This window comes from Equus quagga, chromosome 3, assembly GCF_021613505.1.
Source record: "Equus quagga isolate Etosha38 chromosome 3, UCLA_HA_Equagga_1.0, whole genome shotgun sequence".
Classification (NCBI taxonomy): Eukaryota; Metazoa; Chordata; class Mammalia; order Perissodactyla; family Equidae; genus Equus; species Equus quagga.
The window spans coordinates 19,638,867-19,657,366 of record NC_060269.1 but is presented as its reverse complement, the minus strand read 5'-3'; the positions used below and the strand labels follow the sequence as shown (position 1 = coordinate 19,657,366).

At 34.7% G+C, this 18,500-nt stretch overlaps 1 protein-coding gene across 1 annotated transcript in view; it reads right to left on the bottom strand.

The window, feature by feature from the left end:
• Nucleotides 1–7,884: 7,884 nt before the first annotated feature.
• The window catches only part of SLC25A31 (solute carrier family 25 member 31), a 32,916-nt gene continuing 22,300 nt past the window's right edge, over nucleotides 7,885–18,500 (bottom strand). Inside the window, exons 3-6 of the mRNA XM_046657582.1 lie at nucleotides 16,838–16,955; nucleotides 14,608–14,762; nucleotides 12,986–13,111; nucleotides 7,885–8,085 (exon numbers count right to left, since the gene is read on the bottom strand). Of these exons, the coding sequence (XP_046513538.1) occupies nucleotides 7,885–8,085; nucleotides 12,986–13,111; nucleotides 14,608–14,762; nucleotides 16,838–16,955 (600 nt within the window). The remainder of the gene's footprint in view (nucleotides 8,086–12,985; nucleotides 13,112–14,607; nucleotides 14,763–16,837; nucleotides 16,956–18,500) is intronic.

The window sequence follows — 18,500 nt, the reverse complement described above, 5'->3', positions numbered from 1 at the left end:
AATACACTGGATTTGGCTTGTGATTATTTTATTTAGAATGTTTGCATCTGTAGTTATAAGATTTAATTTTCCTTTCTTTATTCTTCTTGTTGATAACTAGATTATACTAGCTTCATAGAAGAAGTTGAGGTTTCCTCTTTTTTTTCTTTTCTCTGGCAAAGTTTTGGGATGACAAGCCTGAAAACCCATCTTGGCTGGGAGCTTATGAGTAGATTTATGACTACTGGTTAAGTTTCTTTACTGAGTATAGTCTATGTTTTTCTATTATTTCTTGAATCAATATTGATTTATAATTTTATTGAAAATTTACCATTTCATCTAGTTTTTCACATTGTTGGCATAAAGTTGATTATTCCATTTATGATTTAAAAAAATATCTTCTGTAGCTATATGTCCATTTTTTCATTCTTAACATTTTTTTCTTGGTTCTTATCACTAATGGTATGTTAAAAGACCTGGTTTTTCCTTTTCTTGCCTTCTTTATGATCATAGTCTTTGTTTTCTATTTCATCTGCTCTTTATTTCCTTCAATAGTTTCCTTTGTTTTGTTCTTTTTCTAATCTCCTGAGTTTAACATGTAGTTCATTTTCAGTCTTTCTTGTTTTCTAATACATATATTTGTAGCATAAATTTCCTTCTAGATACCATATTAGATACCATATTTTCAAACAATTAAGATAGAAGAGTAGGTGATGGAGATAAAAATATTACTGATAACATTGATATTAGAGAAATGTGTCTACGGGGTTGTAATTATTGTACCCCAGGCAGATTTACCTACCTAGTTATAGTAATACACCTAATTCCACATTGGGGACTGCCCCTTTGAAAACTGAAGGAGGGAGAGACCAGAACGTGTGTAGGCTCCCAAGAGAAGTGAGAAAGAGGCTAAATTATTCCCAAATTCACCAAGTTAAGTCACTTCTCCTATCAAAAAGTCTTTTACAGACAGTGCTTCTGTAGGTTTACCAGCATGTTTACTTTGTTGCTTTTTGCACCCCACTCTTTCCTTCTGGGTTCAGTTTCCTCTCAGTAAGGTTCTCTGATGGTGAACTGTTGGTTTTTTGTTTTTGTCTGAAAAACTTTCTTTACCCTAACTTTCAAATAACAGTTTAGTTAAGATAGAATTCTTGGTTGACAGTTATTTTCCCTTATCTTTTCACATCCATTATTATCGATGAGTCTAAGTACTGTTCCTTTGTAAGTCATTAGTTCATCTTTCTTTCTTTGATATTTTGCAGTTTCATTATGATGTCTCTAAGTGTGGATTTTGGAAGTTCTGGAGAAGTCTCAGACATTATCCCTTTGATTATTGCCTCTCACTCTTCTTTTCAGTTTCCTCTGGATCTCCTATTAGAAGGCGTAGGGTATCTTTATTCTAACCTTTACGACTTTTAGCCTCTTTTCGTCATGTTTTTAATTTCAAGCACTCTACCATTTTTAGTTTTCTTTTTCAAACTCATCTGTTCTTCTTTCATACTGTACTATTTCCATTCTTTCTCTTCCTTTAAAAAATCTATTAATCATTTTAAACATTCCAATAGTCTCTTTTAGACTATTTTATCACATTCTTAGTTTTGGGGGTGCTAATTCTGATTGCTGTATCTACCAACTCTGCCACACAGTGCTTGTTTCCTCATATGGTTTATAATGTTTTGACCATGAATTTATCTTCAGTAAGGCTACTATTTCTGTGGAACTTTTGTGTACCCTGGGTCGTAGAAGAGTCCCAGAGAGAGGTTTTGTACTTCTGTCAGAGCCCTGAGGAAATTCCACTGGTCCTAGACCAGTTTTAATTTTTCAGTTTAGAATTCTTGTACCATACAGATACTGTTTATGTGTGTATGTGTATGTGTGTTCTACACTTGGCTGTGGTACAAGCCTGGGTGTCTTGATTTCTCACAGATGACTTTTTTTTTTCCTACTCACTGCTTTGAGGTGGTTGGCAATCTTCCTTGTCTCCTATGGTTTGGTGCCTATTTTCTTAGTCTCTCTTCTTAACTAAAATACTCCTTCCAAGCTTTCAGCTTTATTGGACAATTTGTGTGGTTGGTAGGCATAGTGTGTTCAGTTTCAGTTCCTGTAGTTTACCAGGGCTCAAGATCAAAACTCCTATCTATATGTGGGTGTCAAAACTACCCTTAGTGTCTGTATGGGTTTCTGAACCCTGTGAGATGCTGCAGTGTTAGCTCCCAGCTATGCTACTGGCCTTGAGTATCTTCTTTGTTTCTGACATCCGTTATTTCCCTTTTTGTTAAAAAATACCCTTTTGGATATGCAGTAGTCTGCCCTTATCCACAGTTTCGCTTTCAGTGGTTTCAGTTACCCATGGTGAACCACGGTCCAAAAATAATGCTACATCACAATACTTACGTGATTCAGCTCACTTCATCTCATTATATAGGCACTGTATCATCTCACAACACAAAAGTAAGTATAATAAGATATTCTGATATAAAGAGATCACATTCACATAACTTTTATTACAGTATATTGTTATAACTGTTCTATTTTATTATTATTGTTAATCTTTTACTGTGTCTAATTTATAAATTAAACTTTATCATAGGTATGTATGTATAGGAAAAAACATACTATATATCGGGTTTGGTACTATCCAGGGTTTCAGGCATCCAATGGGAGTCTTGGAATGACAGTATCCTCTGTAGATGAGGAGGGACTACTATATTTTATCCAGCATGTTCACGTTTGTCGGGGAAGGTATCTGTATGAGTTCAATCTGCCATATTGCTAGATATTTAGCTCATATACTTGCAATATCTAGAATCTCTACTTCAACTTATTGCTATAATTTGCTCTCTGGTCTCTCTACCCAGTCTTTCCCCCATTACACTGCCAAGCTATCTTCCTAAAGCATTGCTTTGACTTTGTTATTCACCTGACCAAAAATTTAGTGATAGTTCTCCACTATCTAACCTCTTCACTCTGGCACTCAAAGCCTTTCATGGGCTGACCTTCAATTTACTTTTCCAACCCTCTTTCCTATCACTTTTCTACATCTACTGTTTCATCTCAGCCAGTCTGACCACTTACAGTTGCTCAAATATGACGAATTTCTCCAAGTTTTTGTGTCACTATCTTTTTCTGGGATATAGCACCGATTTTACATGCTTAAAATCTTCAGTGCTGTTTAAGACAATGTAAGCTATCATGAAGCCTCCCAAGACTGCCTCAAGTTGACTTTCTTTCTTTTGCTAGCACTTTGTACCTGTCTTACATTTTTCACATCCTGTCCTCTACCACTTATTTATCCATTTTATTAAATTCTGATCTTTACTAGATTATGACTTTTACTAGATTATGAGGGTATGGAATGTATGTGTTTTTGTATGCTTCACCACTAGTCAAGACCATGAACTATGGGGTACGCAATAAATAGTTGCTGAAATAGGTAAAAACTTCACCCTATAATAAATGTACCAGTAGAAATTTGCATTGAAGTCTAAAAGCTTCTGTGTTTGAACGGCTAGAAGTGGGACACTTGTCTGGAGGGAGGGATCCTTTGAAGCTGGAAGTTCTTCTCAGAGAAAATAATTTTAGAATTATGCTTTAAAAATGAGTAACTTTGGAGGTAGATAATGAAAAGGAAGGAACTAATGGGCAGAAGGAAAAGAAGGTACAAAAGAAATGACAAAAAAATAAGGTCCAATGGCACAGCGGCATCAAAGAACATACTGTATTTCAGGAATGAGAAATTACTGGTGTGCCTGCAGTGCCTAGAAGGACAGAGATGATGTCCAGGTGAAGTCTAGAGCTAGACCATGAAGGATATTGTATGGCAGTCTAACAACAAGAAGTCTTTATTTTATCCTGTAGGTCAGTAGTTTATGTTTTTAAGAATGAGGACCCTTTTCTAATGTAAAAAAATTATGCCTCCCAAAGTAACTACTTTTTAGCACTTATTGAAACAATAATGTCCACATCCCACTATGAGTTCAAGAACACTTCAACATATACCTGTATTCTGCTAATCTCCAAAGCTTGTATATATATGAATAAAAATGCTATATATATATATATAAAATATAATTTTTAAATTCAATTTTCAATTTTAGTGGGCATATGGACTCCTAGACTTGCAAAAACTGCCCTAATCCAGACGACCTAGATGTCAGGAAGTACTGCTATAACATATTTAAAATGAGGCACTGAAATAGATGGAAACTGACATGATCAGATTGGAGTTTAAAAAATACTTTGGTGGTGGGGTTAAGAATGGATTAGAGCAAGGTGAGATTGGATACATGGGGGATACTTAGGAGACTGTGGCAGACACCTACTTGTCCTTCAAAATTTTTTATTTTGTCTTGTACATATGGCTGCTTAACTACAGACTCTATTTCCTACCTTCTTTATAGGTAAGTATGGCCGTGTGACTAAAGTCTCACCAATGTGTATATGTGACATGTGCAACTTCCACCTCACCTGGTTAAAATCTCTTCCACCTACACTGATTTATCTTTCCCCCTTCCTGTAAGTAAGAACACAAGTTAGCCAGAGACCCAGCTTTGATTATGCAGATGACTACGATGCTCTAGGACAGGGATTCTTTAACTGGGGTCCCCAGATCCCCAAGTAATCCACAGACAGAACTAAGGGGGGGTATCTTAAACTCCTCTTTAACTAAAACTTAACGTTTCTTTCAATTATAAATGTGGGCACAAGTCATGGTAGTAGTAAGAGGATGTGATTTTTCCCACCAATAGAAATCAGATATTTTCATACTACATTTTAGTTGTTGGATATATCATTTCAAACAACATTTATGATCATCAATACTATGAAATTAGAGTAATTATTAGACCATTGGATCTTGTTATAAATGTGTTTAAAAGAAACACATAATTACTATATCACAAATTTGTATTTTTTAATATCTTAATAACCATCTTTCAAATATTGTTTCCTTTGTAATCCTGTGAATTTTATTTTATGCATTTAAAAACTATTACAAAGGGTTCATAGGTGTTACTAGAATGCCAAAGGTGTCCACGCACAAAAATTTTTAAGAACCCCTGCTCTAAGAGATTAGAGCAAAAAGACTGAAGGAAGGTGGGTTTCTGGAGGAGTTCATGGAGCAGGTACTCTGCTATCTTTGACTGCTCACCTCCCAACTATTACTTAAGAGAAACACCTGTCTCTCTTAAACCACTGTATTTTTGAGTCTCTTTGTTACAGCAGCTTAGCCTTTACCCTCACTGAAGGATTAACAGCTGCCCTTGGTGACAATGAGTCCTGAATTAAGGCAATGGAAGTCAGAATGGAAAGAAAAGAACAAATTACAAGAAATTTTTAGAAAGCAGAATGTACAAGAGTGGGTGATCTATTTGCTATATGAACTGAAGTAGAAGGAAAGCAAAGATGACTCCCAGGTTTCTAGTGTGGGTGACTGGGGAGAATTGGTATGTACTGTTAATCAAGATAGGGGTTATGGAAAGAGAAGCAGGTCTGATTTGAGACGACTTAGGTTTTAGAAATATTCGGTTAGAGAAATCTGTGGTACATACAGAGAAAGGGGTGCAAGAGAGAGTCAGAATTGCATCTGGAAATTCTTAGAGGAATCTGGGCCAGGCAAGAGAGAAATCTGAGTGTCAGTGACATATAGATGGTATCGGAAACTAAACGTATAGAAGAAATGAACTGGGAAGCATATATAAAGTACAAAAAGAGCTTAGGACTGGCTGCTAGAGAATACTAACACTTAAGATATGGTGGAAGAAAAGGAGCCCTTTTGAATTTACATTTAGGTGAAATAGCTAAAGAGGAACAAAGGTATCATTTCTTATTTATGAAGCACAATGTCTGTTTATGAACAAAGAAACTATTTCAGAAGTTTTAGTTCAAGTGTACCATAGTTCCATTACTGTAAAACATCAATCCAGAGTAGGAATATAAAATAGTAAAAATTGAGGCTAGCCCAGTGGCACAGCAGTTAAGTGTGCACGTTCAGCTTCGGTGGCCCAGGGTTCACTGGTTCGGATCCCGGGTGCAGACATGGCACCACTTGGCAAGCCATGCTGTGGCAGGCGTCCCACATATAAAGTAGAGGAAGATGGGCATGGATGTTAGCTCAGGGCCAGCCTTCCTCAGAAAAAAGAGGAGGATTGGCAGATGTTAGTTCAGGGCTAATCTTCCATGGGGAAAAAAAATAGTAAAAATTTCTTCAGAGGCTTCTGGCCTTTTAGTAATTTTTTTTGGTCTTTCTCTAGCAAAACCTGCTGTGAGAAAACAATGTGAAATTCACCAAAATAAATGTAGTTTCAGTTAAGTATAAATCACTACAAACCTAAAGGGTTACATGTTTTTTTATGGAGGATGTATTTTAATGAATTAGGTAAAGAAGAACTAAAAGAATGAAGCACTCAGAACAGAATTTTAGGTATTATTTGGGGACACAGAGTTAGGGCAAGAAATTAAAAATCCTACCCAAGAATAACTCTCTACCCAAGAAGAAGCAGCACTAGTAAATTTTTTTTTTTTTTCTATCCATGTCATTCAGGATTTCAAAGACTTCTTTACTCTAAGTATGTCTCTGTATGGATTAAAAACTTGTATATTTTCTTAGTTAATCTTTATATGGGAGACTATTGATTATTATAATTGGTTTTCCTTGAGCCATCTTAAATCTTCCCTTTGTTGTGGCAAACAAAACTACTGATAGTGTAGAAGGAAAGAAAAATATCTTGTAGTTTGTTTCTATAAACTGTGATATGTTGACCACTGCAAGAACTCACGTTGAAGGTTTTCAAAAGAGTTAATTTTTTTTCTCAAGTTGATAATACCAATATATTAAAAAGTATAGTTTGGATTTATTTTCCTTGAAATATACTTTGCCCCTGTGCAGCAGGAAGTTCACCCACCCCATTTTTGCCCACTCACAGCCTCACAAAATCTTTCTATAATGTATCCCCACTAGCTTAACACTCCTTTACCCACTAAAACTTTAAAATCTTGGGGATTTCAAATATACTATCTTCTACAACATTTTTGAAAAACAAGATAGACTCCTGCACTTTGGAAACCCTGTTTTCTGTCTTTAAGCCAGTTCCCAATTCTGACAAAAATTTTGTTACTCTCTGCTTATTAATAAAATTAGAATCAAGGGAAAAAACCCTCAGATATAACAGTATTAAACTTCCTTTACTATCAATACAGAGTACACAAACTAGTTATCAAGAAGATATTTTTGGTTTGAAGATATATTCACATTAGCAAGATTTTATTTATTTTAAACATGAAAGTTAGCAGATATGCCATTTTATATCTTTTATTTTCCAACTACAGGTTTACAGTGTTATTAAAGTCATCATCAATTTTTTATGATCAGATCTAGAATCTGTGCTTATTAAAAGCTATGATACCATGAACACTATACATAGTAATACCTGAACTGTCTTAGTAGAGATGTTGTAGAATAAAGCTTACTTAAGCCCACAGGAATAATGATGACAACTCCTGATAAACTTTTAAGAAATATTTGTTGTATCATATGATTTTTAAAAGATGGGAAGACAGTTATATTAAAAGAAGAGCATTTTAAAAGAAAACACTTTCATTTCTTAGATTTTAGCATTATACATTTTAATTTTTCATTACAAAAGAAAAGGATTTTAAACTGATAGAAATAAAATATACCATTTATAATAAGTAAAATGTCTCATTAAAGTGAGTTTAAGTCTAAGTAGGAAGGAAACCCACATTTATCTGATTTTTAGTATTTAAATCCTTGAAAAAAGCTTATGCCTTATTGCAGACTTAGCACTTTAAGAAAATACTGACAATAATAACACACTATCAAAATGTACACAAATATCAGCTATGTAACTTGTATGTTTAACAAGTTAAATAAATGCATTTCTCAATTTAATCTCCTGATGAACTACCTCCAATATCAATATTAAGGAATTCTTTAATTTTATCATATAATACCAACACCAAAGCACCCCCTGTACCACGAAGGATGTTGGAGAAGGCACCACGAAAAAATGCATTGATTCCCTCATGTTGGTATATCTTCACAAAGCAGTCTAAAGTTCCTTTATATTGCCGTTCAGCCTCACCACTCTATATAAAGAAAGACAAATAGTTTGACATTATCTTAATATCTTTTTTTTTTTTGAGGAAGATTAGCCCTGAGCTAACTGCTGCCAATCCTCCTCTTTTTGCTGAGGAAGACCGGCCCTGAGCTAACATCCGTGCCCATCTTCCTCTACTTTATATGTGGGACGCCTGCCACAGCATGGCTTGCCAAGTGGTGCCATGTCTGCACCCGGGATCCGAACCAGCGAACCCCGGGCTGCCAAAGTGGAATGTTCGAACTTGACCGCTGCACCACCCGGCCGGCCCCTATCTTAATATCTTTTATCTTAAGATAGATTTTATTCAGCACTAAGGATAGATAAAGGTTAAGTAAGTACGTTCAGTTAATGAGCATATACTGAATATTGTACCCAATGGTTGGAGAATACTCATTCTTTTCAGGCACACCTAAAAAGTGACCATATATTAGGCTTAACAAATTTCAAAAGATGCCATCACACACCATGATTTATCCTCTCACCACACTGCAATGAAGTGAGAAATCAATAGCAAAAACGATAACAGAAAAATATCACATTTGGATATTAAGAAAAACACATCTTAGAAAATATTTAAAACCTACTAATAACCACAAAACTCCTTAACTAAATTTGTTAGATGCAGCTTGAGTGATAACTTATAGAGAAATTAATGAACTTGAACTGTTAGAAAGGAAAGGCTGAAAATTAATGAGTAAGCTAAACATTTTTAGAAAAAGAATAAACTTGAAAGTAGAAATAAGAAAACAACCAGCAGAAAAAAAAAAGGAATAGAAAATAAACACAACAGAGAGCATAAAAAGTCTACAGTTAATTATTTGAAATAATTTACTGACAAATTTCTGGAAATACTGGTTGAGGAAAAATAAGAAAAGCTCCCAAAATTATTAGAAATGGCAAAGGTAACATCACTGCAGATGATCCAGAGATTAAGAAAGAGCAAGATGATAACATCACTATTAGGGAAATGCAAATCAAAACTACAATGAGATATCATCACCTTACACCAGTCAGAATGGCTATAATTACCAAGACAAAAAACAACAAAAGTTGGAGAGGATGTGGAGAAAAGGGAACCCTCATACACCACTGGTGGGAGTGCAAACTGGTGCAGCCACTATGGAAAACAGTATGGAGATTTCTCAAGAAATTAAAAATAGAAATACCATATGATCCAGCTATCCTACTACTGGGTATTTATCCAAAGAAGTTGAAATCAACAATCCAAAGAGATTTATGCACCCCTATGTTCATTGCAGCATTATTCACATAGCCAAGATGTGGAAGCAACCCAAGTGCCCATCTATAAATGAATGGATAAAGAAGATGTGGTATATATATACAGTGGAATACTACTCAGTCATAAAAAAGACAAAATTGTCCCATTTGCAACAATATGGATGGACACTGAGGGTATTATGTTAAGCGAAATAAGCCAGACACAGAAAGACAAACACCGTATAGTTTCACTCATATAAGGAAGATATCAAATACACAGACAAAGAGAACAGATTAGTGCTTACCAGATGGGAAGGGGGTTGGGGGTAGGTGAAAGGGATAAAGGGGCACATACGTATGGTAATGGATAAAAATTGGACCACTGGGGTGAACACAATGAAGTGTACTCAGGAATTGATAAAGAATAATGTACACCCACAATTACACAATGTTATAAACCATTACAATCTCAATAAAATTAGTTGGATAAAAAAAAAAGAAAAGCATTTATAACCTAAAAAAAGAAAGCGCAAGATGATATTATGAACAAGTTCAAAATAATAATTTTGAAAACTGGGAAGAAATGGATAAATTCCTAAAAAAGTACAATTTAACAACAGAATGGAATAATACTAAATTCATTAAAGAAATTCAATCAGTTTTTGAAAATCTTCTCATAAAAAAACACCACATGTCCAGATGGCTTTATATGTGAGTTCTACTAAACCTTCAATGAACATTTAATTCCAATCTTACAGAAATTATTCTAGAAAAGAGAAAAAGTGGGAAGACTTCCTAACATATTTTATGAGGCTTGCTTTGATGCCAAAATTATATTAGATCAATACAAGAAGGAAAAATTACAAGCCAATGTCACTGAAATATGGATGCAAAAATCCTGAACAAAAACTAGCAAATCAAAACCAGTAAGAGAGAGAATTACAATACACCACGACAAAGCTGGGTTTATCCCTGGTATACAAGGTTGGTTTAGCTCTGAAAAATAGATTAATGTAATATAATACATTAACATATGAAAAGAGAAAAATAGTATGGTCATCTCAATAGATACAGAAAAAATATCACCACCATTCATGATTAAAAATTGTAATCCAAAACAGAAAGGAACAGCCATAACATGATAAAGAATAACTACAAAAAACCTACAGCAAACATTAAATTATGTAACACTGAAGGCATTCTCTGTAAGATGAGGAACAAGACAAGGTTGTCAGTTACTACTTCTCTAATATAACACTGAATCAGAGGTCTCAGCTAGTACAGAAAGGGAGGAAAAGGAAATAAAAGGTATAAGAATTGAGGAAGAAGGGGAAAAAAGTGTGTGTAAAAAAAAAAACTTCAAAGAGTGTACTTATAGAAGTATTTGTAATAGGGTTTAATAAAGTTGTGGGATACAAAATGAAAATACAAAAATTAAAAAAGAGTATTAGGGGCCAGCTCCATGGCCGAGTGGTTAAGTTCGTGCACTCCGCTGCGGCAGGCCAGGGTTCGGATCCTGGGCTCGAACATGGCACCGCTCGTCAGGCCACGTTGAGGCGGAGTCCCACATCCCACAACTAGAAGGACCTGCAACTAGGATATACAACTATGTATGGGGGGTGGTGTTTGGGGAGATAAAGCAGAAAAAAAAAAAATTGGCAACAGTTGTTAGCTCAGGTGCCAATCTTAAAAAAAAAAAAAGAGTATTCTTATGGGCTGAACTGTGTCCCCACAAAATTCATATATCGAAGTCTTAACCCCCAGTTACCTCAGAATTTGACTATATTCGGAGACAGGGTCTTTTTAAAGGTAATGAATGTTAAATGAGCTCATTAAGGTAGGCCCTAATCCAATATGGCCATCCTTATAAGAAGAGAAACAGAAAAAAAAGCCAAGAAGACCTAGGGAGAAGGTAGCCATCTACAAGCCAAGGAGAGAAGCTCTAAGAAGAAACCAACTCTGCTGGACACCTGACTCAGACTTTCACCCTCCAGAACTGTGAGAAAATAAATTTCTGTTTAAGCCACCCAGTTTGTGGTACTTTGTTATGGCAGCCCTGGCAATACACACACACACACAAATAAATATATATATAAAAACTCACATATTCATAATATTTCTTCTGAGTTATTTTGCTGGCAAATTGCAGATATCATGCCCCTTATCTTTAAACACTTCAGTGTGCATTTTCTAAGAATACTTTCTTACATACCCAAAGTACACGTAGCAAAATCAGAAAATTTAACATTGATACAGTACCATTTACCTAATCCATAGTCTATATGCAAGTTAATTTCCCATTTTAATGAGTTTTTCAATATACTAAACTGGAGCTACATATAGATCAAGAGGAAACAGAGATATAAAAGGAATAACTTTAAGGACAGTCCATGAGTGAAGTAATAAGTTATAAAGGCTTTCCCCTTTCAGGTGGCCTGCTGGGTTCTTCCAGGACCACTGCATAGACATAAAATGAGGATAATGATAGTAACTACACCTCATAGCATTGTTTTGAGAATTAAATGAGTAAAAGTGTAAAGTCGACAAATCTGGCACAGAGTAAGCATTATATTACTATTCTACCTTTCCGGTCTCATTATTCTCACTTGCCCTCATGAAATCTATTATCTGATAGTATTGAACTACTTCTCCAGTCATACCTCTATGTCTGTTTTTTCCCCTCTGATTAGTCTTCTCTGTCTGAAGAAAAAGCCTATTTACTGAGATTTTGCTCTCCAAGAGGCCATAGCTAATCACTTTAAGCATCTGGGCACCCCTCCTCCATAGGTGCCTGGAACCTACGCACATTTTTACTTAAACCATTAACTGAATGCTTTCAAAACTGTGCTATGAATTTGGGTGCAGGTTTTGCCTTTTTTTATTTGTGTCACCATAGCTTATCATAGATTAGGCACTCAAATATTTGCTGAATGAATGAATGTAACAAGTAACATCAATGGAGATCAAAGATATCAAAGTTTTGGTTTGGGGATTTATATTTAGAACACAACATTATAAACAAGTTTTCATCTTTGGAAAAATGTACTACTTTTATTAAGATACACTACAACAGATGATGACATATGTCAATGGCTTGTGACTAGGCATATTCTACTTAATTTAATATCCAGTTAAGATAGACATGCTCGGGGCCGGCACTGTGGCCAAGTGGTTAAGTTCACATGCTCTGCTTTGGCAGCCCAGGGTTTTGCTGGTTTGGATCCTGGGTGCGGACACAGCACAGCTCATCAAGCCATGCTGAGGTGGGATCCCACATGCCACAACTAGAAGGACCCACAACTAAAAATATACACCTATGTACCGGGAGGCTTTGGGGAGAAAAAGGAAAAACAAAATCTTAGAAAAAAAAAAAAGATAGACATGCTCTTCCAATTCCTGCCATCCCCCTATACCCTCCAAACAATATATGCTACAGGAGTGGAAGGCATTTCTCTTCTGACAGCAAATGACAAAGAAGCTTTGCTGGATGATGGCTATTTTGGGATAGGAAAGAATACAAGACAGAAGACATCATCCATTTATTTTAGTAAGTAAAACAAATGACCTACGCCTTTCAGCCAAAATTTCTCTAAAACTTGAATAAATTATACTTGAAAACAGAGATATTGGAAAACTTGATTAAGCTTACAAATAATAATATGAAATACCTGCATCATCATACGTCTTCTAACTGTGTCAAAAGGATAAGAGAGTATTCCAGAGCACGTAGTCACAACTTGAGCAATGAAAAAGGAGACAACAAATGGGGTTTCCTTTGGTTTTGGTAACAGACCCTAGAAAAGAAAAACATATCAAGTAATCATCTAAATTTCCAAAATATCTTAAATCCTTAAGTCAAAGAATAATTCTTATATGAAAGAGGGTTCAATTACACTTAAAAGGCAATAAAGAACAGTTGGATTTAATGTGGAAAGATTAAAATAATAACAGGAGATCCATAAGAAAGCAGAATGCTATCCATGGCCATACTTTAAAAGCATACTTGAAAGGAAAAGCATATTTGCTATTACAAGAAATTTGTTATTAACGGCACTTAAAACTAGAAGAGAGAGCACCAGTGACCAAAACTCTTCTTCCACGGCTCTTCTTCATCAAGTTGAAAAAAATTAAAGAATGCCTGCTGTTATCATCAATAGATGATATTTGAAAAACAGCTTTAAAGCTCTAAGCTAGTAAAGAAACATTCCTAAAGAAATGCAGAGAAAAGCAGAGGGAGAGTACATATAAATTTTTCCGTGATTAAAGAAACATACACAAGATCCTGTAATTTCCATTAACTTATCTGTTTAAAAAATACACTACAAACTAAAAGTAATATGTCCAGACCACAATAAAAATGACATTCAACTGCATTTCTACTATTGAGGGAGGGCAGAGATAATATACAAAACCATCATAAAATTTCCCTCAAGTTTTAATCTTATTTAGTAAATAATAATGATATTAATTCAATTGCTTCCTTTTGGAAGCATTAAGATGTAGTAATTAAGAGCATGGAACTTCTGCTTGCCACTTAAATAAATTACTTGACCATTCTTAGGTTATCTATCTTTAAAATGGTTATTATTTTATATTTATATCTATATTTAAAATGGTTATTAGGAAATTACACTGTGAGATGTGAAGTACTTAACAAGGTTCGTAGAACTAAGTAATAGCTTTAAAAAATGGTAGTCATTATCCTAATCTTTCTCTTTCCTACTTTATGGAAGTGATATTCAAATCTAAAATAAAAAGGTGAATTTGTAGAACAAGCTGGAGAAGATAATACAGAGCTGAACAGTACCAATAGGAAACTGAGCTATAGTAACATTTACACATTTAACTAATTGTGCCGTGCTTACTTTCCAAAATGGTGACAGTAAAGTATTTGCACGTAAAAAAATGATAATAAAATGAATGTAAAATCAGAAAACCTCTGTTAGAAGATGCTTTTCTATATGACAAAGATTTGATTATGATGTAAGTCTACTCAGCATGTTTTCTATTTGCAACATGATGTATAGTGTGCTTTGAGTACAAACAGCACAAAAACCTAATGTTTGGGTTTATGCTTTATAGCTAAAGTTAGATCTATAATAGAGTCATAATTTAACTAGGTTATGGCTAAGTTATGATTAAACAGATTTCTATAATGCCTCATTTCATCATTTATTTTCATTTCTACAATTAAAAATAAACATAATCGCTGAACATATTACTAATTAGAAAAATAAAAAGAGGCAAACCATTTATTTAACATATACTAATAGTTAAAGCCCCAAATTACCTTAACTGTGTCATAAGCTCCAAAATAAGAGGCTCGGTACACAATGATGCCCTGAACTGAAACACCAAACCCTCGGTATAAACCAACAATTCCATCTGATTTTGCTATTTTCATGATACAGTCACCTAAACCCTTGAATTGTCGCTCTTCAGGACCTAAAATAAAGCCATTTAAAATTTATTAGCAATATTATATATCAGATAAACACTTTAATTAAAGTAAATTAATTAAACATTGTATAGATTTAAATTATGTGGAAGTGCCACTTAGAAATCTAACAAAAAAGGGAACAAATCAAAATCTTCCCATCTGTTTAAAAATAATTAAGATTTCAAGTAGTGTCTTAAAAGGTTTTAACTGAAAACATCAATCTCTTACAAAAGCAATCTAATTCAAGCAATCTGACTGGCTTAAAACATTTCAATAAAATTACGAGAAGTTACTAGTTAGAGTTCAGAAAATACTTAGGAATGAAAAACTCCATGACTTGGTTCAGTTGAAGAGCAAAAAGACACATAAAGCAAAAAGACAAACCTAAAAACTAGTAACCCTAAGGATCATTAACATTTTAGATGAGGTGTTATATCTTTCTAGTGTTTGCTGGTTTTGTTTTTATCTTTCCTCGGCCTAGACCTCCTTGACAATATTTTTAAAGTATTATATATACAATACCATCTTTCAAAATAAACTAAATTCTCCCAATTTTGAGAGAAAACACCACCACAGAAGTGAACTTAAAACAAGATACACGAGTTATTTTCACTTTCTGGACAATAAGAAAATTTGGACTGCCAGTTAAACATGATACATGCAACTCATATTTTCATCTTTGCTCAAACTGCTACCTTTATGAAGCATTTTCTCTGATCACTTATCTAAAACCGATGTCACTTCCTTCTAAATTTTCTTTCATGGCATTTATTTCTAAGTGACAGTATATTTTGGTCATTTATTCATTTTTTTATCACTTGTGTCCTCCACTAGACTATAAGGTACAGAAGTCATGAGTTCCATGTTTTATATGGGGAGGTGTGAGCGAGACACACATCTTCTATCTGAGGCAGGGCCTGGTTGACACCAGGCGCTCAATAAATATTTGTTGAATGAATTTCAGCTTGCTTAAGAAATTCCAGTAAAATGATAATAAAGGAATAAAACAGGTTTAAAGCCATATAGGCAAAGAAGTGTACATGACAGAGAATGAAATCCACAAATTTTAGCAAGATGGAAAGGAGGTGGAAGATTGGTAACTAAGTAGAGCAGAGAAAGCTGAAACCTATTATCTTGCAGAAGGAGATATTGTTGAGAAGCGAGCCATTTGACCCAATAACCTCAGAAAGGCTTAGAAATCAGAGGAACTAAGTACAACTGTTGTGGTGAAAGCAAAGTGGCAGCCGGATGCTCAAAGTCCACAACCTCCCCCTAAGCAGCCAAGTGACTTACTCCTCAGAACTGAACACAAGACTCCAGACTGAATGGGGCCAAGTGAGTTACCTCCACAATTACTGACAAAAGTCTCACACAAAGATACATCATTGTGAAATGTCAGATCATCAGGGATACAAGGCAATGAAAAAGAAAGAAAGCCAGCTACAAAAGGATCAGCAGTAAGAGATCAAATTCTTAAGAGTAACATTAGAAACTAGAATCCAGTGCAATGCTTTCAAAATTGTGAAAGAAAATAACTTTAAAGGTAGAATTTTATACGTGGTCAAATATTAAGAGGGTAAAACAAAGATATTTTCAGACATGCAAGATCTGAATTTATCTCCCATCCACTCTTCTGAGAAAGCTCCCAAGGAACATAATCTACCAAAACAAGGGTGTAACAAAAACATAAGAAGATGTGATAAATAAAATAAGTAAGGGCAGAGGCAAAGGGAATCTCTAGGATGAGAGTTGTACATCTAACGTAGAGAGAAGCCATAGTGGAGACAGGAATAAGTGCATGGAGGGATCTGGGAGGCGGCTCTCTAGGGAAAAAAGTGGAATTAAGTTATAAGCAGTCTTTGTGTTTGCTCTTTTGTTACTACAATGTTGGCCTTCCCCTTCCCTCTTCTAAGGGAAAAGAAAAAAGTAGTAATCTTTAGGTGCTATGACTCTACTATTTTGTTGAGAATAAAATTTTTAGACTGTATCTGACACTGTTGTTACAGCATAACTCTACAGTATATAACACATCGTTCAAAACACAAAAAAGGAAGACTTAGTATTTCTAAAAATCCCATACCTTTTCCAATATCGGCACCTAATCGGGTTCGGGCAAAATCTAGCGGATATACTACACATAAGGATGTTGCCCCAGCAGCTCCACCAGAAGCCAGGTTTGCCAAAAACCACCTCCAGAACTGAAACATATTAATTAAAAAGTGGTTATTAAACTACAGAACCCCACTGTTTAAAATTGTTATTTTTTATTAAGGTTAAAAAGCCAGATTTACAAACTGCTTTTACAAAGTAAACATCTATGATAATGCATATCATATTATCCAAAATACTTCTTTTGATGTCCATGCAGCCTTTGTTTCTACCAGGCAGTCTGGGAGATACAGTTTAGATGCTGACATACTGAAATTCCAAGATTGTGTTTTAATGGCCTCCAGCAAAAGTCGCCCACATAGCAAAAAAGGCCACATAAGATAATCATCTCTTTAGATTATAAACTTTTTGTTAATAGTGTTAGTTATGACTAAAATGTCAAGTACCTATGGAGGCTTTAGTTGTGTCCTTTTTTGGTGGTGGGAGGGCAGGCAGTAATACTTCATAATGCCACAATTTTATTTTGTAATTTTAGTAGAATTAAACTTAAACAGCTCAAAAATATATATTATGTTCAAATGCTAACATGAAAATTGGCAGAAATCAATTATAATGTAGTTGAGTGGCATGTAAATTAGACCTTATTGATCCATTGGTTCACGTGGGTTGTTGAGGTTCTTTTTGATAAACATGTAAAATGTGCCCTGCTTACATCCAGTAAACTGCTCTTCAACATGTAGAGCTTACTGGAGAAGAAAGGAATACTTGAATTAGAGCTGTTATAGAAAATCTAGGGTACAAGGCTGCTGTAATCATTAAATACATTAAAGTGAATAATATGCCAGTCAAACTCAGTTTCTTGCTTTATTCTCTTACTCCTGTTTCGAACAATAGTTTTGGGTCTCAGATAACTTTGGAACTTTATTTTCTCTTGGTGTGGAATGCCCTTCCTATCGTTTTTAGACAATAAGTTATTGATTTATGCTCTAATTTAAATTCTCCTTCTTCCAATGAAGGCTCCGACCTCTAACCCAGCCAAAACTGTATGTAATCCCTCTTCCCATAAATACTTCATCTCTCAGAGATTTAAAGGTGAATCATGTGACCAATATGTAAAATGTGTCAATTTGTTCCAGATTTTCATTTTTTTAAATAGTACTTATAATCACTTTGTATTTTCAATTTATAATTATTTGTGTACATGTCTTAACTTACCTCTTTCAGACTATACATTTCTTGAGGCCAGGATTATTATTATTAGCACTTTTTAAAAATTTAACAGCTTTACTGAGATACATTTACACACCATATGATTCACCCACGTGCAGTATACAATTCAGTGGATCGTGAGTATATTCACAGAGTTGTGCAACCATCACCAGTTTCAGAATATTTTCATCACCCCAAGAAAGAAACCCTTTGCCATTAGCAGTCACTCCACATCCTCCCACACTCACCTGAGCCCTAGGTAACCATTAAGCTACTTTCTATCTCTACAGATTTGCCTGTTCCGGACATTTCCTGTATAGGAAACAACACAATATGTAGTCTTTTGTGACTGGATTCTTTCATTTAACATAATGTTTTCAAGGCTCATTCACATTGTAGCATGTATTAGTACTTCATTCCTTTTT